This window comes from Sinohyriopsis cumingii, chromosome 18 (assembly GCF_028554795.1).
Source record: "Sinohyriopsis cumingii isolate HCF-2022 chromosome 18, ASM2855479v2, whole genome shotgun sequence".
Taxonomy (NCBI): domain Eukaryota; kingdom Metazoa; phylum Mollusca; class Bivalvia; order Unionida; family Unionidae; genus Sinohyriopsis; species Sinohyriopsis cumingii.
The window spans coordinates 72072284-72094425 of NC_142978.1; the positions used below are offsets into that span (position 1 = coordinate 72072284).

Sequence of the window (22142 nt, forward strand, 5' to 3'; positions counted from 1 at the left end):
TCCAAGATGAAAGTCAGATATGAGTGATCTTCCACTGGATAGAGAAGCTTGGTGCCAGATTTCTTCCATTCTTCTCTTATACAAAAAAATATCTTTACTCTTTTTTGTTTATGGGGATGAGTGAAGAAGAAAGGGAGGTACTGAAAAAACTTTGAGACAATGACAGCTGCTGCTGATGACTATGCATTAAAAGCAAAGATCCATAGGAAAATTTCCTTTATCATGACATCAAAATAATTTGAGAAAAACAGAAAAGGAGCTCTTGAAAAATAGCTTGATGACAAGCTAAAAGAACTGAAAAATTCACTCTAAAATATTTTGGACTTTGCAAATAGTGTAGTGTAGACAGAGTAAAATGAACTTTGTTCAGTGTCTACATTATTCTAATGCCCAGATGTAGGATGTTTAATATTAATGGGAAAGATATCAATGATCATACTAATGACTTCATGTTGTATTTTTGTTTTTTCAAAAATAAATTTGCAAGAAATGTTCCTCGTATGGAGTAATAGTAAGAATTAACCTGTGTTTACATACAGTTTCATTTATGTCCTTTAAAATAAATGTAAAAATGCACCTTGACAAAACACGATTTTGAACCTTGAAAAAACCTTGAAAATTTTGAATGAAATATAACCCTGAATCATGCTCTTTTCCAAGACCTCACATTTTCACCATCTTAGTAATTCTATAAAAAAATTCTCACAAGGCAGTATATGCAGGCTTTTTTCCTATTCTTGCTCTGTCTTCTTGACAGATGAATATTTTGCATTTCATTGGTCTAAATTCATTAAACAATAAACATAACAGCACCATTTATACTGTCTGCCATAGGGTCATAGTACATCACTCAACTGAATACACTGACTACTCATTTTACAAACATTCAAGTAAAAGATTTTAACGTTAACGCATTTGAAAAATAATTACCCCTTTTCCATTATGCGTAATGAATTTTCGCTACAATGGAAGCAAACCAAGCCAGTTATGCCCTCCTTGCTCACTATCCCTCGTGAATCCAGTGGGAGTTTTTGTACATTCTATAGTACTGTTTGTTGTGTGCACTATACCAGTAATCATCACCCACTGATTTTCAATAGTGCTGCTTCATTTTTTTCTTTCATATTTTTCCTTAATACTGTATGTTTCAATGTTTCCTATTCATTTCAAATTAATTAGTGTTCATTATAATAACTAATTACATACATACTATATTTATACCTTTCTTTACTATGATTTATATCAAGATAGCAATGAACCTACCTATATTTCTATTGTACAGGGTGTCACATATACCATGCTTCCCTTAAAAGGTATAGATAACCATCAACACCACTAGCTATGAATAATGGGTGAGTCAGAAAACACATGATCAAGGATGCAAGATCCATCAGTGTTACTGCCTGATACAGCATCTGGTGACAATTCATTCCCAGTCACGGCTGGCAATTCCGATTTTCACAATGCAATGGGAAGGAATGACATTGTATGGCAGCTCACTGGGACCAGTAGTATGTAATCAACAAAAACATATCCCACAACTGATTTTGATGTTCTTTCCTGGGAAAGCTAGTAGCAGATTTGATGCACCAGATGCCTTATGGCTACTGATAACACCAGTTACTGTATTATTTCAACTTCCATTAATGGGGACAGTAATCAATTTTCCTGAAATGCCATTTCTGGGTTAAAGACCCAACCATGACAGTTCCAGCACCTAAGGTGTTATGATCAGCTAACTTAATTGATGCTAATCACTAAACCACCTTGGCTCCTGTCTCCATTAATTGCCTCTTAGAACATGATGGACAGCATCTCCGGTCTATTCTAGGGGTAAAAAAAAATTGTGGGAATTCAATACCACATTAGGGGTCAATTGTTTTGTGGGAATTCAAAATCAAATTAGGGGTCAATTATTTTGTAGGAATTAAATACCAGATTAGGGGTCAATAGTTTTGTGGGAATTAAGTATCAGATTAGGAGTCAATTGTTTTGTGGTAATTCATGACCAATCTACTTGATTCTTCAAACATGTGTTATATCCACACATAGCAACTGTTACTAACTCTAGTCATGGTTGTAGTAAAAAAAAAAAAAGGTGAAAATTAATTAAAAAGTAGTAAAATAATAGTAAAACAAATCTGGCAGCTCTAGTCATGATTGTAGTCTAAACAATGCCAGGACACAATTTATACAAGGATAATTTGTCATAAAGTTTTAAAGAAACACTTTGTGATGCCGATGTTATCTCAGTGAAGTCCAAATATGCCAATGTTATGTCACTGCAGTCCAAATTAGCCATCCAGTGAGTATGTTGCATGCAAAAAAGATGTCTTACTTTCATAATCATCTGGTGACTGAGTCTATTTTTACTTATAACTTTTCATCAATAACAGAAAAGTTTCCACATAAAAATAACCAGACCAAGCTATAGAATCCAGAAGTTGACCAATCTATTATTTCCAGTAGTTATGAGTTACAAAGAACACATCTGTTGTATCAATTTAAAAAGTTGTTGTGAGGGAAGGCAGCTTAACATAAATATCTACACTTGAATTCTAATTTTGGTTCGAAATTCCTGATGTTGGTGAAGATGGGCAGCTTATGAATTGTAACCTCTTTACGGATTCCTGTGGACAATCCACTATATATGCATAACAACTGAAGGATACTGACAACAGGTCAAAGGCCTGACTTAGAATGATGGGGATGACAATACAGATGGATGCACTATTGTTAGAGGAAATTCAAGCCTTGTAATAGACACTAAAATCAAAACTCACCTTCAACTTCATGCTTCTTAAGTATTTTCTTGGCAATTTCTCCAGACCTCTTGTAGTACTCCTCTATCGTCTCATCAAAGTCCAGTTTGGGGCCAGAGATGTATGGTACATATGATGTGTCCACATTGAAACCATGCTGCTGCAGCTCCTGCGGAGTGAACCACCTGGGCAATCCTAGCTGGTACCACCCCATCCACTCAAACAGCCCTGGCTCTATATGAAGTGGTAGACTGACACCAAGACCTGAGGGCAAATTTTAGAAATAAGAAATTAAAAAAGAACTGTAGACTGTGTGAATATACATGTGCTATTCCATTGCTTTAATGTCTAGAATTGCCAATCAAACGTATCTGGTAGTGTACAGTACACACAAAGCACACTGACCATATTTCACTCATACTAGTGCAGGGGTGCTGCTCAACGTATTTCAGTACACTATTCCTGTGAAATCTCCTGTCTCTAGCTGTAATTCTCTCACCAGGTGTAATTTTAACTCAACTTCACTTAATGAATTCTACTTGTTGAACAGTTTTTAGAATACCTCTTTATTCCAAATGGACTATGACACAGATGGCAACATCTAAAGTCATAAATCAATGAAGTCTACTACCCAGCAGCAGAATGTAGCATATCTGATACCACTTGTAAGTCCTGGAGATTTGACTGTGTTTTCAGGTGTACTGCAGTGGATACTACATACAAGTGGAAAAAGTCAATACACTCTGAGTGTACTGTACTTTGTTTACAGAAGAGGATATAAGACCATAAATTCAAGTTACATATTGTACAAATCAACAAAGATTTCTAATCCTATTCTGTACAGTAAAATCATCATAGATGTCTATTGTTGTTGTTGTTGTTGTTGTTGTTGTGGGGTTTAACGCCATTTTTCAGCACACGATAGGCTATACATGGCGGCCAGTATTAATGGTGGAGGAAGAACCCGGGAAAACACCGGAAAGAACCACCGACCCACGAGAAGCTACTGGCAAGCTTTCTCACATACCCACACTGGCTGAATCCTAGACTCGAACCGCCGCAGACAGAGGTGAGATGGCAGTGATCCGTAACGAAGAGCGCTTTAGACCACTCGGCCACTCGGTCTATTATTATACTGCTCAGTAAAATCAATATAGATGTCTAATCCTACATTTTATGGCAAAATTAACATAGATTTCTAATCCTATATTGCACAGTAAAATTAACATAGATGTCTAATCCTATATTGCATAGTAAAATCAATATAGATGTCTAATCCTATACTGTATGATGAAATCAACATAGATGTCAAATCTTATATTGCATAGTAAAATCAATATAGATGTCTAATCCTATATTGTATGATGAAATCAACATAGATGTCAAATCTTATATTGTATAGTAAAATCAAGAAAAATGTCTAATTGTACATTTTATGGCAAAATTAACATAGTTGTCTAATCCTATATTGTATAGTAAAATCATTGTATAATAAAATCAACACTTATGTATAGTAAAATCAACACAGACATTAGATTCCTAATCCTATATTGTACAGTCAAATCAACATAGATGTCTAATCCTATATTGTACAGTAAAATCACTGAACAGTAAAACAAATGTCTAATCCTATAATGTACAGTAAAGTCAACATAAATGTCTAATCCTATATTGTACAGTAAAATCAACATAGATGTCTAATCTTATAGTCTACAGTAAAATCAACATGTCTAATCTTATAGTCTACAGTAAAATCAACATAGATGTCTAATACTATACTGTACAGTAAATCAACATAGATGCATTTCCTATATTTACAGTAAAATAGATGTCTAATCCTATATTGTACAGTAAAATCAACATAGATGTATAATCCTATTTTGTACAGTAAAATCAACATGGATGTCTAATCCTATAATGTACAGTAAAATCAACACTGATGTCTAATCCTATATTGTACAGTATATTCAACACAAACATCTAATCATATATATGGAATCCAATTAAACACCAATGATGTCCAAAACAAACATATTTGTTCACAAAAGGTACTGAACTGAATAGGATATGGATTGCACTCATGTAATGTATATTCCCCACTTGAAATATTTCATTATTTTATGCTGTTTGAGACCTGGTCACTCTTTTTCTTATAGCAATTTCTATAATATTTCTCAGTGTCATAATTTCTATGATATTTCTCAGTGTCATAATTTCTATGATATTTCAAAGTGTCATAATTTCTATGATATTTCTCAGTGTCATAATTTTTGAGGCTCAATGTCTTGAATTTTTAGCCACATTGGTCCACTATCTAATACACACATGACTTCTGAAATGGGGGGAAGCTATTTCTGGTGAGTCTTCCTTGTCACAGTCAATAACAGCTCTTACTTCCTGTTGATCAAGCTCTAAGTTTTCTCTATTGTGCCTTGGCAAAACTGGATGATTTCAGCATCAGTCTTACATTCAACATTGTTGCAGTCCTCATCAATTTTAATCGAGTGCTGAACATCATCAAATAATTTTTTTAGCTTCTTCAAAATCTTCCTCCATGAATCCCTAAAACCACAATCCTCCTACTCTGCTTTTTTGCATCCTGAAAAGCTCCCTTCAGTCCCTTATCCTAGCATCTCTCTATGCACTTGGGAGCCACACTGTCCCATGCTTTCCCTCCAAGATGCATAACTTCCTTTTAGTTTACTAAATTGTCAATGTTCACCATCGACTTTGTAAGTTCACTTCTGTTGTTGAACTTAAATGTTGCAATAATCAAAAAGCTGTATCTTGGAAGTGATATTTTTTGGCAACAACTTTAATTTTTCCATTCCTGCTTACCAGGCTTTCAGCAGCTGAGTGGGTAGGGCAACTATTGAGTAACAGAATTATCTTCTCTTCTAGTCCTTTATTCCTTAAATGTTCCCTCACTTGTGGTATGAATTCCTTGAAAATCCAATTTTCAAATAATGTGTTTGTCATCCATGCATTTTTTTCTATAATCACACAAAAACTTGTTTTCATGTTTACATAATGAAAGCAGCTAATCCTTTCTATAATCTGTTGCCATCCAGGTGTAAATAACAATGACAGATTAAGTTCCTGATCGGGTGGGGTGGCTTTAGTGCTGAAGGCAAATTTGACAGTCCTGTGTGCTTTCGCCAAATACAACAGTTGACACAGACCAATGATGACTGTGGTTTATTAGAAACATGGGTAATATTCTGTGTGCAATAACCATTACGAATATAATATCCAGCATTGCCTGAATAAAATAGCGGCTAATTAGAGTTAAAGTGTAACTGTATAAACATTCTGGTAATGTCCAAATCAAGTCGAGTAGTTTCAGTGTAAAAATTTTCATCTTGATAGATGCTGAAAATTATTTTTTTAATTATTTTTTAAATTATAATTTTTTAAACTCTGATGATGGGGTCCAAGGTGTTACTGTGTTATATCTAGAATTGCATTATAGTGAAGCACATTATAAAGGGGGAGAGCTGTAGATTTTGATTTTAAAATGTTATATCTCTTTCATGTTCAACTGATCAACAAATAGAGAAAGAGAGAGAGAGAGACAGTCCAGCAAACCTTCTGTTTTCAATTTCTATAGGGAAAAAAGTTTTACTCTAATTAAATAACATCTTCTAAAAAAAATTACTGATCAAAACAAAACCAAAACAATATGAGTGAAAAAGCATGAAAACAAGCATCCTGAACTATGGCTCTGAACTTTGGTTAAAATGTCCATATGTACATCTACCAGGAGTATAATGGCTAAAAGTCCATTTACCAAATATACACACTTATAAGTTGGATCCAACTGCAAAATGCATAGACCCAGATCTGCTGTTGCATAATGCACCAGCAGATCTGGACCCATGTAGCAATAGATCAGTCTCTGTTGATTTTCTGGGATTGAATTTGACTGATACACAAATATGTCTGGTTTGTGTCTCCAATATTAAAGATCACGCTTTATGCATCAACTCATAACATATACTTTTTTAATTAAACATGTAAATTAAAAAAACAGCATTTTTGTTTAAGAATTTATAAATGACTTTGTCTTAAATTTTATCCAGAGGTGTTGATGTGCCCACATGTAGATTTGGTACTGTTAAATGTCCAGAAAGGTGAAATTTACAAGTTGACTAAATCAATGTATCACTTTGCATGGTTATACTGGTTTTATTCTTCATCACAGCTTGACATTTTTAAGCCTCAACAATTATCACATGGGTTGAGCTACCAAGACTAATATTTATGATATGTTCTTTTTATAATGTTTACAGTCTATCTGTTTTTCATTTGGCCTTTTTCATCTTTAAGCAGTAAATATTGAACAGTTGATAATATATCCAAGTCAAGTAACTTTTCTAAAAACATTCAAGGGAATATTATAAATACAGTACTCTTTCAATGCAAATCATTTGGAAAATTAAAGGTGTTCCTAATATTTTTTGTGCCCATATTCCAAGATGTGACAGAGTTATCCCCCTTATAATGTATTTACTGACCTTTGAGTATTCCTGTAGCAGTCTGGACACATCTAAATGACGGTGAGACATACACATGGTTTATCACAGTCCCACTTTCAAGAAGGAATTCACCTTGGAAAAGATTACAACATCATATAATGAGTCCATCCGCTCACTGATAACATGTATGGAAACAAATCTTTATAACTGACTCGGACTTAGCCCACTACAAATTTTAGGCAGTACCAACTGTTGAATAGATGAATAAAATTTCATACCAGAGCAATTGGTTTTACTGCAAAGAGCTCCACTTGCTGAAATCTGGTAAATTGCACCTTAATAAACATATTTATAGTGCAAATTGAACCAACAGACAATGAGCAAGCAATTCATGTAAAATTTTGTTAAATATAAAGCTGCTCATCAAATATTATTGACATTCAGAGACAACAGAGCATAGAAACTCTACAGTATAACTCAAAAAATCAGAGACCCTAATGCCAGTACATGGCGACTGATACAGATGATGACCTCAACAAGAGAACATTTATTTATTGAGCCTACCTTTTATTTAAATTTTTTTTAAAACTGAAGTACTATGGTCAGTCTAAGGTGATGAGATATGTCTAGACGAACAGATGTACACACAAATGCCAAAAAGATCACTATGTCAAGTTTTCTCCAAAGTGGGCTTCAGAATAATGTGAGATTTTACAACCATAAAACGTCACACAAAATTCAACAAATTTGACATTAGTCATGGGCCTAAAGAGAAAATAAAGCATACAAGTTCAGTTACCCTGTCAACTTTAGTATTAATTGTTGTTGTTTTCATTATTATTTTAAGTTGCACCAGCAGTAATTATTATTATTGTTTTTATTTGTTATTATTATTATTATTATTATTATCTAAGACAGAAGCACTTATGTACAAAAATCAGTAAATTGAACCTGAAATCTAAAATGGGTTAAACTAACAAAGAATCTTGCCAATAATAATAATAATAATAATAATAATAATGATAATAATTGACTACGTATTCTCAATAGGCTGTTGACCTGAAAGTTCATCTCTAACAAGGTCAAGATTTATTAAACTGACACTGTACAGTTTTCAATTTCAAATTCAAGAACTGCATAAGATATTTATTATCACATACTGGAAACAAAATAAGGAAGATTCATAAAAAAAAATAAACTTATATTTTGGGTAAAAAAGACTGTTTAACATTTCTTTCTGAAAGCAGCAAGGTGTTATACAAGATTTAATGTCATTAAATAACATATTCCATACTAAATATTAAATATTCCATATTAAATACCACTGTATATAAAACTTTTAAACATTTCAGCCATGTGTTTTGGAATGCTTAGTTGATTTTTAGCAAAAGAGCACATGAGCTAACTATACAATTTTGAAACTGGAGTCAAAGTATTCTGATAATCTGAGGCCAGGTTGTTTTGACTTTGTGACTCTTTAGTACAACCTTCTTTGTCTAGCATTTATGCACATTGTTGGTGACATGATAGAATTTAGCTTATTGTCAATTTCATCAACAATTGTACTTATAGCTTGAGACATCCACATAAATAAACATATTAGTATATGTACCAAAGGGAAGTAACTGACAAATGGAAAAGAACTGGCTATGAATGGATTACTTTAAAAACAAGAATCCCTCAAAGAAAATAACACTTTACTGTCCTAAAAGTATTTCCATGAACTTATTAGACTTTTGGTGAAAAGCCCTTGCCAATATGTCCTTCCATTCTGGAGAAGTAGCAATAACAAGGTTTCAAAGATGGCCATCATGACAGCGATAAGACTGGCACCATTTGCATTTAGGACCAACTAAATTTCATAAGAAGTCTTCTACTGAAAATCCTATTTGGATATGACCATTAATTCTTGAGATAGATTTATAAGATGTTCAAGATGGCTGCTATGGTAGCCATATTAGATGTCAGATCATAATCATTTATATTCAGGATCAACTAGACACCATAAGATGTCTTCTGGCAAAAAAAATCAAGTTGATATTATGACTTTCCATTTGAATGAGTAGTTATACAGCTCTCCCACATTATAACACGGTAGTCAGGTTCCATAAATGCCAACTGCACTATGTTCCAAACTGTGATATATTGAAATATGTGATATATGTGATATATTCTGAATTTGATACATCGAGAATAGCATAATATATTGAGGAGTGGCATAGCAGGTGCTATTAACACTTTTTAAATAATGGTGTTTTGAAAAGAAAATGACAATATATGACAAAGTTTTACATTGTTTTCTTTCAACCCATATATTTAACCATTGGTGTGATTTTAGTCATAAGGTCAATAGTTATGCTGCATTGTATCTGGAATTATGTTAGAACAAAGGATGTTATAATGGGGGAGAGCTGTAACAAGATTTTCAAGCTGGCTGCCATAAAAGCCATCTTTAAGGTCAGATTGGCACCATTTTCATTTAGGATGAATAGATATCACAATTTGTCTCCTGGTGAAAATCCAATGTCAATATAACTTTTTCTTTAGGAAAAGTAGTGCTAACTAGATTTTCAAGATGGCTACCATGGTGGCCATATTGGAAGTCAGGTCAATATAATTTTCATTTAGAACCAACTAGGCCATATAAGGAGTTTTCTGATGAAAACCTAATGTCATTATGACTTTCCTCCTAGGAGTAGAGATAATAATATTTTCAAAATGACCACTGAGGTTGCCATACTGAATTAGCAGTTACATCTGAGACCAACTGGACATTGCAAGAAGTCTTCCAGTGAAAACTCCATGCTGATATGTTTTTTCATTCAGGAGGTCTATTAATAACAAGATTTTCAAGATGGCTGCTGTGGGTGGTGGCTATATTTGATGTCAGATTTAAGATCAACCAAATATCATTGACTGTTTTTATGTGAAAACTCCATGTTGATACAAACATCAATTCAGGCGATCCTCCATGTGGTTTAGGAGGAGTAGTGACAACAAACTTGTGTTCATGGACTGACAGATGACAGACGATTGACTATGGGCCATCCCATAAGCTCTTCTCATCTGTGACTACAGCTAACAAGAACTCTGCATTGCTACGTCTTGCCTACTTTGAGATACATGATTTCAAACCTACAATAATTACTAGACCAAGAAAGTAGGTTGTATTCTAAACTACATTTTTTATTGTTTCTATTCAATCTTACTTAACAAAACTAAATGTTAACCCCATATTTTCAGTGCCTCCAATATGAAGAAAATACTTGTGAAATATACGATATAATAAGCATGTGCTGAATTTATATTGACACCTGTTATCAGAGTCTGCATTTGTCCAATAGTAGTTAGAGGTGCATCCTTTACATTGTCTAGAAAGTTGTTTCTCTTCAAAATGGTTTTGGGCATGTTTAGGTCTATCCTCTTGTAATTCCCTGCAATAAAACATACAATATACAATGAAAATCAAATGGAAATCAAAGTTATAATCTGAATTCCCTTTTTGTGGGGAATCAATGCTTGAGGATTTAAAGGTCCATAGAAACCAACAATACAAGGACCCAAAAACAAAAGTCCTTCTGTAGAAATAATAACAACCCTCCCCATATCCACAAATTTATGTACCATACTTGTGTATCACTTGATTGCAACTTCAAACTGCACTGCATACTGTGCCAGAAGAGCTGGGTCTATGCAGTATTGTAGGAGTAATCACTAGAAAATCCCAACAGACCCTGATCTGCTGGTGCATTATACAATGGCACATCAGGCACTATGATGAGTGCGGTTGGATTCAACATTTGAACGAGTGTATACTGTACCCACAAATAATGTAACTTTTCATAAAATGAAGAAAGCAAATTTTTAAGTAAATTATGGAATACATACCCGATCACATTAATGTTAAGGAATGTAAGTCTCCTATCTCCTGAACCAGCTCTCCCAAATTTTTTTTTATATCTTTCCTGCCTATATTATACATAAAAAAGCAATAATATTCTAATTAATTACCTCCCATTGCCACCACCAGGTAGCACTAGTTTTAAGCTAAGTGAAACATCATGAACAGGATGCTAACACTGCAGAGAGGATGGGAGGGTTTTAAAGTAATGTGACTGGGTCAGAATTCTAGGAAAAACATAATTTATTGGCAAAGTTGCTTTCTCCATCTAATACTTTCTCAATTCACATTTTCCATTCACAATAACATTAACAGAGTAGGAGGAAATGTTGAGGATCCTACCTAAACTTTGAAGGAAGAAGGTTGGATTCCCATCTGAAGGTTAACGCACTCTTCTAACTTGCAGGCGGTGTAACTGGAGGTGATTTAGTTTACATCTAGGAAGAAGAAATGAATGAAATCTTCTTCTGGATGAATCCAGCAAAAGCTGCAGAGGGTGCCCATCAAGAGGCTGTGCTGATGTAAACTGGGTCCAATAATTGCTGTGTGACTGCAACAGGGCCTACCAGATTCAAACTGTGTCATTGATGGAGCTAAATCTGGAAGGTGAAAGTTCAAAAAGGGTGACTGTGCATGCCAGCTAACTGCCTTGACAGTGTCTCAGATAGAAACTCTGTGGTTAAATGTAACGCTTGCCAAGACTGCTCTGATCTCATGAGGCAACTCTGTTGTGGTGAGATGTCACAGTATGCTGTATGTATTACCCACTTCTGTCACAATGAGAGGTCTTAAGGGGTCTGATCTCTTCCACGGGCTTAACCAGATGACATGATTTTGATCTCCATGAAATGACAATAAAACTTGACAGCATGTACCAGATCTTTTTTAAATGTCTCTCGGGATGTGTCAATATAGGACAGCAGTCGTATGATGACTTTCTGATTGAACACTGATTAGGACCACAAAGCCAGCTGATCAAAACTGAAGATAGGCTGGGTAAACTAAATTCACTGACTCTCCATGTTGAAGCTAATGCTTTCAGGAAACAGGTTTTGTATGAAGGGAGCTTCAGTGAGCTCCTGGCTAAGGGCTTGAATTGGTTTGAATTCACCAAGTCAGAACCCCGGAAAGATTCCACTTGGGAAACAGTGCCAATGATTCTGGAGTAGGCAGATCAAAAATATGGTCCACAAGCCTGAGAAGTCTTTATTATGAATAAGATCCTCTCTGCCATGATGAGGGAAAGTGTCAGATATCATAGAGTGGTAGCCCTTTATAGTAAATGGGGCCAACTTCTTTTTCCTCAAACAGTCGTAACAAAAAGCCAACTACTTGTGGGACAGAAGGGCATGCTCAGACATGCTAGGGGACTTACACCCACTGGGCTGCCTTGAATTGAAGGGACACTCCCTCAAGGTGTCCAAATTATTAACTGAAACAGAAGAAAATGAAAGAACTGGGAAAAACTGGCCCAAACTAATCAACTTTGTCACTGCTTGCTGAATTAGGCAATGTACCTGTAGCTCCAAAGATGGCAAAGATGGTCATGGAGAAATTAGTTTCCTCCATTTCTCCAGATGTTAATGTAGCCATAGGTAGAGTAAATTGTATCTTCACTGTGGGGAGGGGGGGCCAGTGGGATACCCCACTAGACTAACTACTGTCTCTTTATTAGGATGAATATTCAGAACATCAGTATTTTCCATCTTTAATATTCCATGGCCAGACTGTCCTTAGCAGCTTTTTGCAATAGTGTACACCATGTATTCTCCAACCAACTAGCACACATGCTACACAGGTGAGAAAGTAGACATGAGAGCCCTCACTGGCATTAGACTTCTAACTTATTGCATTTAACACATTTTGTCATCATATTTTATTCTGAAAAGCAAAACTAGAAAAAGAAAAAAAATTAATTGATACTCAACTGCCTAACAAATGCCAGAAACTACCATTACATAAGGGGTGACAAAATAATAGTCAGTGTGCATGAAACACAAACTACAACACATTCTACTACAATGCTGCCATGTAGAATCACCAACCTGTGACATGGGAGGCAACTGGCAAGAGTTATTGCTCTTTGTCTTTATACGCTAGGTGAGAAAAAATGAATTTTTTTCTGGTAGAGCTGGATTTTGGAGGTAGTAGGGCTTATATTCTCTAAAGTTAATGTGATTGGGGAATATTTTCAAAGAAGAACATTTATACTAATGAAAATAAATAAATTCAATGTACCTTGAAAATAAATGAAATTTTAAAGAAGCTTTAGATAAAATAACAGGAGTGCTGCAACCACTTCATTATTCTTTTCTTCCACATTTATTTATCTGTTGCAAGCAATAAAAACAGGAACTCTACTAGCAATAAGAAAGAAAGAAGCAATATTTGTCTCACCTGCCAAAAGAGAGCAATTCATCAGTGTTGGCATTGCCATTTTCATCATAACTGGTGTTATCTTGCAACCTTGTTTTTTACGGCTGCTATGGACTATATCAAGACATCACTTTTCCAGACAATATGTGACTTTTTCCAGACCATTATTGATCAGAACTTTCTCAGACTATTATTGGCTCTATTTCTGGCAGCCATTTGAAATTGTTTCAAAATACTGTATATGCTTGGCTGTAAGTCGAGCCCAACAGCAAGAAAAATAGTCACATAATGTATCAGCAGATCAAGGTCTATGATTTTTGTCTACTGATTACTCCTAACAAATTACATTGACCCAGATCTGCTGGCACATTACACAATAGCAGATCAGGGTCTGTGCAGTCTGCAGTTGGTCTCAACCTATAAGTGAGTATACACGGTATTAGATTTTTAGTAAAATACACAAAATTATAAGCATCAACTTTACAAAAATCTTAGTATGTTGGCTTTAAATTTTGCTTACAATATTTCAGTGATGTGAAATGGTGCTAAATTATTATGTTCATGTATTAAAGAATTATAACTGCTTCAAAGTCAGCAACATGCAGCTGAAAATTACCTGCGGCATCAAAGCACTTTTCACACCAGTCTCGACCAAAAATGAAGTCAATTCTTTCGCCATGCCTCATTACATATAACTTCCTTGGTTCTTTTTTCTTCTCTGGTACATTGTTTTGTTCCTTTTTCTTCACAACCTAAGAAATCAAGAATTAGTGTAAAGTTTTCAAGTGGAACTGAAAATTGCAAAAGAAAAAAACTTTCCAATATCATAAATTTTAAATTTTAAAGAGACTGGCAATAAGGAACACCTGGTTAATTAATATATTTTTTAATTTTTAAACATTCTTGCCTTTATTTTCTCATTCAAATCACCTAGCTTTTACTAAATCATATGTGACTTCTATTTATATATCAAAAAAATATTTCTGGGCACAAATTCTATAATAGTGTAAATTTCTTTCAGGTTGCAAGAAGTATGATAATACTTAATAATAAGCACAATCAAAGTGAGAAATTATGCCTCCTTAAAGAACTAATTTCAATTTTGCTTTTTTTCTCATCCTATCATACATTAATATGACTGTAATTTACAAGTGCACAATGAATTCATAATTATCATGAGATATAAATTTCATGCAGATTAAATGATTGCTAGAAATCAGGAATTTAAAAACTCAGTCAACACTGACCCATGTGTTCATAGAGAAAGAACCCCTTCACCTTTCGACGGATCTCCACCAATTTTTAAAAAGTCCTTTCTTCAAAAAGTTTGAAATTTACTGTCATGAAAATAAATGTACTAACATTACATAGTAAACTTATCGTAAATAAAATGACTCTAAGGATGTATGTATTTTAAGATTTAGCTTTTAATGGGTGATTTTAGGATACCCTTTGTCTGTTTGTCTGTCTGTCTATCCATCTGTACATTTGTCACTGAATACTTCTGAATTCTTTTTAACTCCCCTGGGCAGAAAATCACCAAATGTGATACAAAGGTACACATGTGCTAATCATCTGCCAAATGGAATATAATTTTGGGGCTCCATCTCCTTTCCTTGGGACCCTCTGAGTAGGTCAGATACCTCTCCCTCAATAACTCGCACACAACAGGGTCCAAAAACATAGACTGCACTATAAGTGAGGGTGCGAGTTATCAAGGAACCTCCATAACAATATGAAATGATGCCATCCTCCCTGGACATAAAAAAAAAACCACCAAAGGGGGGAGCAAAACTGGTCAGTTTAATAGCTGAATACTTATTTTAAAACTGAGTTGGGAATAATTGTCAATAAAGCACTTTATCTAGTGAAGTTATTAGCTTTTATGTAAAAATGACATTTATTTTCAAGATGCCCAACTGCTGAGAGTTCATAAACATTATTCCAGCTGGTTTCAACAATTTTACACATGTACATGAAAACAATGTTGTCTGATTCCCTTATCCATTTGTTCCTTACATTACTCTCAACTATAGTGGAATGCAAGTAGCATAATATGCAAGAAACCAGACTAGTTATTGATTCAAATTCACAATCAAACAAGACTTCTTTTCTTTTAAAAAAAAGGAACATTTAGTTCGTGAAACAGCTGTCAACATCAAAAGTAATTTTTTTTATTGTTCTATCAATAAAATATTGATGCCATGATTTCATTGCCAAGCAATAGTGAAACTTCTTCACAAACGTGAGGAAATCTCTGAATGCCAATTTAGGAATAACACGTTAATTACAAACTCTGACACAAACTTCTCATTAATAAAACGTACCTGTGAACCAGAAATTTATTTCATCAAGTATTCATTTTGCTTGGTTTTCTTTCCATGGTTGGTCACATTTGTGAATGAGTATGCTAATTTAAGGTAGTTTAATTATATTACGTTCACCAAAAATGTTGTAACAGTGTTTAATTGATAATTGATTGCTTGAAATGAGTAAACCTGACACTCAACTGGGGACACTAGATCTTACACAGGTTGGATATGCATGCCTTTTAACTTTTAATTTATTCCACCCTCTTTATTTGATGTGTATGTGATTTGGATTTTTAACGTAGCTTTAACAATTTTTCAGTCATATCGCTACGATGTCTGCAGTGTGACAGTTTATAGTGATATCTAGCACTGGGGCATCATGCCACAGACATGTAGTATGATGTCCCACCCTGTCACATTATCCTGACACTAGGCCAACCAGTCCTAACACTAACCTCTTAATGCTGAGCACATAGCGAGGCAGCTGTTAGTACCATTTTTGTCAGTCTTTGGTAGGGGATCAAACCCACAACCTCCCGCATCCGAGGCGGATGCTCTAACCACTAGGCCACCGGAGCAGTCTCTTTATTTGACACAAAAAACATAATTAACATGGTAATACAAGGAAGTCTGCTTTTTAAATCATTGCAACAATACAACAAATACTTGTGTAAATCAGGTATCAAAACACTGTTGGCACTTAATTAGGTCCTAACAGAAACACTCACAAACATAGCTGTTACAGTGGTGACATATCTTAAGTTTGAATACAATTGTGCACATTGTATTTATGATTATTACACATTAAACTTAAAGATAGAATACATGAATTTCACTTGATAAGAAAACTTATTTAATTGGTATTTATTTATAAAATTGCTGTCTCAAGTAGGCGTTGATGACATTTTCAATGATCTGAAATTTGTTACATACTATTATTTATGGTGTACCAAGAATGTGGAAAGAAATTTTAACAAAACACATGACTTCTTAATAAAAGTTGATAATTTCATAACATTGATTCATATTTCCTGGTCAAATCAACCATTTTTTATGATAAAATGAGCAATATATCAAGGTTTTAGTTACCAATTTTCATTGCGATTGTCTTCATTTTCAACAAATAGGGGCCAATATTTGTTACTTTCTGGTAAATAAATGACTGACCCTGTGTAATAACAGGTGTGCAAGTTATCAGGGGTGTGAATTATCGAGGAAGTGACACACACACATACATACATACAAAACTCACTTCAAATTTGGAAATGTGTTTAGCTGCTAAATTCCTGACACTGACTGGAAAAGATTAATTGATATCAGCAAATACTGTAGTAGGCTTTTCAGTGAGAAAAAGACTTGGCCAATTTCCCATACTTAATATGCACACTGACACGGATTAGGTCTGAAGTCTTTACACCCTAAAAAGAGTCAGATTTTAAAGCAAATTATTAATAACTAAATACTTCTTCATAAGTCATTTAAGAAGGATTACATTTATCTACTCATTATCTAATTGTGATTGATGCTTTTCATTTATATGCATGATTATTATAATATTTTTGAGGTTTTTTTGTTGTGTTTGATTAAGTATCAGGGCTTTATTATCCAGACAGGTGACCAAAGTTTCAACAATTTTGAAGTTTCCAACCAACCTTCCATACCAAAATGCAAGCACTATCACTTCCATTTTCACTCTAATTGAGTGGCCAGGCTAATGTTAATCTCATTTCAGGCAGCTTCGACAGCTGATGATTCCACACGTTTTTATTTTGGCAGGATGAATCAGTTTCTGCCGTATAGGGCTGTTCCAAATTCATGACATAGAAGTAAATTGATTTAGCACAGCTATGCATGTGGAATGGAAATGGACATGACAGTGTTTGCAGGAAAATACACAAGATTTAGCACAGCTATGCATGTGGAATGGAAATGGACATGACAGTGTTTGCAGGAAAATACAGAAGATTTAGCACAGCTATGCATGTGGAATGGAAATGGACATGACAGTGTTTGCAGGAAAATACACAAGATTTAGCACAGCTATGCATGTGGAATGGAAATGGACATGACAGTGTTTGCAGGAAAATACACAAGATTTAGCACAGCTATGCATGTGGAATGGAAATGGACATGACAGTGTTTGCAGGAAAATACACAAGATTTAGCACAGCTATGCATGTGGAATGGAAATGGACATGACAGTGTTTGCAGGAAAATACACAAGGTTTAGCACAGCTATGCATGTGGAATGGAAATGGACATGACAGTGTTTGCAGGAAAATACACAAGATTTAGCACAGCTATGCATGTGGAATGGAAATGGACATGACAGTGTTTGCAGGAAAATACACAAGGTTTAGCACAGCTATGCATGTGGAATGGAAATGGACATGACAGTGTTTGCAGGAAAATACACAAGATTTAGCACAGCTATGCATGTGGAATGGAAATGGACATGACAGTGTTTGCAGGAAAATACACAAGATTTAGCACAGCTATGCATGTGGAATGGAAATGGACATGACAGTGTTTGCAGGAAAATACACAAGATTTAGCACAGCTATGCATGTGGAATGGAAATGGACATGACAGTGTTTGCAGGAAAATACACAAGGTTTAGCACAGCTATGCATGTGGAATGGAAATGGACATGACAGTGTTTGCAGGAAAATACACAAGATTTAGCACAGCTATGCATGTGGAATGGAAATGGACATGACAGTGTTTGCAGGAAAATACACAAGGTTTAGCACAGCTATGCATGTGGAATGGAAATGGACATGACAGTGTTTGCAGGAAAATACACAAGATTTAGCACAGCTATGCATGTGGAATGGAAATGGACATGACAGTGTTTGCAGGAAAATACACAAGATTTAGCACAGCTATGCATGTGGAATAGAAATGGACATGACAGTGTTTGCAGGAAAATACACAAGATTTAGCACAGCTATGCATGTGGAATGGAAATGGACATGACAGTGTTTGCAGGAAAATACACAAGATTTAGCACAGCTATGCATGTGGAATGAAAATACACAAGATTTAGCACAGCTATGCATGTGGAATGGAAATGGACATGACAGTGTTTGCAGGAAAATACACAAGATTTAGCACAGCTATGCATATGGAATGGAAATGGACATGACAGTGTTTGCAGGAAAATACACAAGATTTAGCACAGCTATGCATATGGAATGGAAATGGACATGACAGTGTTTGCAGGAAAATACACAAGATTTAGCACAGCTATGCATGTGGAATGGAAATGGACATGACAGTGTTTGCAGGAAAATACAAAAGATTTAGCACAGCTATGCATGTGGAATGGAAATGGACATGACAGTGTTTGCAGGAAAATACACAAGATTTAGCACAGCTATGCATGTGGAATGGAAATGGACATGACAGTGTTTGCAGGAAAATACACAAGATTTAGCACAGCTATGCATGTGGAATGAAAATACACAAGATTTAGCACAGCTATGCATGTGGAATGGAAATGGACATGACAGTGTTTGCAGGAAAATACACAAGATTTAGCACATCTATGCATATGGAATGGAAATGGACATGACAGTGTTTGCAGGAAAATACACAAGATTTAGCACAGCTATGCATATGGAATGGAAATGGACATGACAGTGTTTGCAGGAAAATACACAAGATTTAGCACAGCTATGCATATGGAATGGAAATGGACATGACAGTGTTTGCAGGAAAATACACAAGATTTAGCACAGCTATGCATGTGGAATGGAAATGGACATGACAGTGTTTGCAGGAAAATACACAAGATTTAGCACAGCTATGCATGTGGAATGGAAATGGACAAGACAGTGTTTGCAGGAAAATACACAAGATTTAGCACAGCTATGCATGTGGAATGGAAATGGACATGACAGTGTTTGCAGGAAAATACACAAGATTTAGCACAGCTATGCATATGGAATGGAAATGGACATGACAGTATTTGCAGGAAAATACACAAGGTTTGTTTAAAAATTCTAAATATTTTTAAAAACTGAATCATTTTCATGCAAATTTTCGCAATTTGATAATACTTTTATTTAATCAGATGTTGACAAGCTGAATAGAGTCCTGGAGAAAACTATAACTGTCTACTAAATAGTCTAAACAGGTGATGAAAGTTATAGAGAGGAAATAATTACTGATGATTATTTAAATACTGACCAATGCTGTCTGATAAAGATGAATTCTGTTTAAAAAAAAACAGGAGCATAATACCTAGCTATGGAAACATATGTGTCCTCTGATGCATTCTGGTAATTTTAGTTATTCATTCATTGTTTAAATGTTTTCTCTAAATTTCGAACAATTTGAATCCAATAACAAATCTAACTAGGATGTCTGGCTCTGGGATAGCTGCCCCACAAGCTGTCTGACCAAATGCCAAAACATCCTGACCACCTAAAATATTGGACAGTGTGCATATAGTAATCTATTAATACAGAATTGACCATCCAAACATTTGAAGCCTAAACCAATTTCATGTCCCTATAAATAAAGACATGACCATCCAAACTCCTGAAGACCCACACCAATTTCATGTCCCTATAAATACAGACTTGATCATCCAAACTCCTGAAGACCCATTCTTATTTCCATAGAGTAAACTGATATGGTCATGGTTTCTACTATACAGTCAATGTGATATTCTGGACAACATGTGCTGAAAGATTTATCTACCTTAGCGTACAGATCAGCCCTGTGATCTCTCCACAAGTTATCATAGAGATCATATCCATTGGCTTCAATGGCAATTGCAGCATTGGCTTCAGTTAATGGAAGGGAGCTAAAAAGAGGAAAAATCTAAAAAATATAATTGTAAGAAAAATCCTGAAAAAGAACATTGATTTTTCAATTTTACCTGTAGAAATTTTTATACAAAGACCAACACATAAATCCAGTGAAGAATAACACACACTGTGTAACTAAATACTCTCATTATACCATAAGAACATTTACAGCAAAGTAACAAAGAAGTGCATATATATCATCAAAAGCTTTAAAGGTAAATTATAATGCTATAATAAAAATAATTAAAAAAATAACTTCATTTAAAAATATTCAGTTGATGCATAAACTGACTAAAAATCAACATGGCTTGAACCACAGGGTTCAAAGGTTATACTCTACCATAAATCTTTATTGACAAAAAAAGTGAAAACCATAAGGCTTGCCTGATGTACACATTAATTTTTACTAAAATATAAGCTGATGGTGAGGAGTAAGCAATACCACAGAGTCAAGTTACACATAAATAAAATAACTTAAGGACCATTCAAGCAACAGACTATGGACATAGCATCCATCTGGAAAGCACCACATATCAGGCATATGGGAACGTTTGATGATTCAACATTCAGGACACCTGTACTGCATATATTCACTAAACTGCAAACACCGAGATCTGTCATTGCATAATTTGTTGCCTGATCTTGGTCAGTGCAGTTCATTAATTATTAATAGCACAAACAACACAGACCCTGATCTGCCAGGGCATTATGCAACTGCAGTCACGGGTCGGTAGTGTTTTTGCAGTTGGACTTCACAGGTTTTAACAGCAAGCTCTTTATGATTCAATTTCCACAAAATAATTCCTTATCCTGAAACTACATATAATAACCATCTCTATCTTACAGCATGACCTTATGGTAGTGAAACTCTCAGAGCACAAATACCGAAATGAGGCTCCAATTTTTAAAATTGTGAGCTTCTACAGCTCTACCCTGAGAAATGTAAGAATCAAGAATATTTCAGTATTATTTAATTATTTAGTATCTCAGAATACATGCTGAATGTTAAGAAGATTCAGCAACTCTAAATATTGTTTGTAATTTTGCAACCTTGAGTCTGAGTTTAATTTTTGGGCTCAGTTTCAAGAATATAGGGTCAGAAGTTTCAGCCAGTTCCAAAGGTACACGCTTTAATTCATTAACCCCTGGAGATTCATGTCACTGTTGCCTGAAATGTGGAAGGTGGGTAGGAAACACATTTTGGTCTTACTTCTGAATACATCCTAATATGTCAGCTTCCCAGAGATTTTCCTTTAGCCATATGTGTAGTTGTATCAAAGACACTATTTTGCTCGTGAATGTGCAGAATGGTACCAATATGACTTCGTGTCTGGGCCATTTTTTTTAACTCCAAATCTCATACTGATCCTACTTTTTTAGTCCAAATCTCACACTGATCCTACTTTTTTTTAAGTCCAAATCTCACACTGATCCTACTTTTTTTTTAGTCCAAATCTCACACTGATCCTACTTTTTTTTACTCCAAATCTCAC

The 22142-nt window shown here is 34.8% G+C and overlaps 1 protein-coding gene across 1 annotated transcript in view; it reads right to left on the reverse strand.

The window, feature by feature from the left end:
* LOC149776955 (ubiquitin-associated and SH3 domain-containing protein B-like) overlaps positions 1 to 22142 on the reverse strand; it is an 83305-nt gene that overhangs the window by 13983 nt on the left and 47180 nt on the right. Inside the window, exons 7-11 of the mRNA XM_089941670.1 lie at positions 20540 to 20645; positions 14134 to 14269; positions 10555 to 10674; positions 7280 to 7372; positions 2784 to 3026 (exon numbers count right to left, since the gene is read on the reverse strand). Coding sequence (XP_089797796.1) covers positions 2784 to 3026; positions 7280 to 7372; positions 10555 to 10674; positions 14134 to 14269; positions 20540 to 20645 — 698 coding nt within the window. The remainder of the gene's footprint in view (positions 1 to 2783; positions 3027 to 7279; positions 7373 to 10554; positions 10675 to 14133; positions 14270 to 20539; positions 20646 to 22142) is intronic.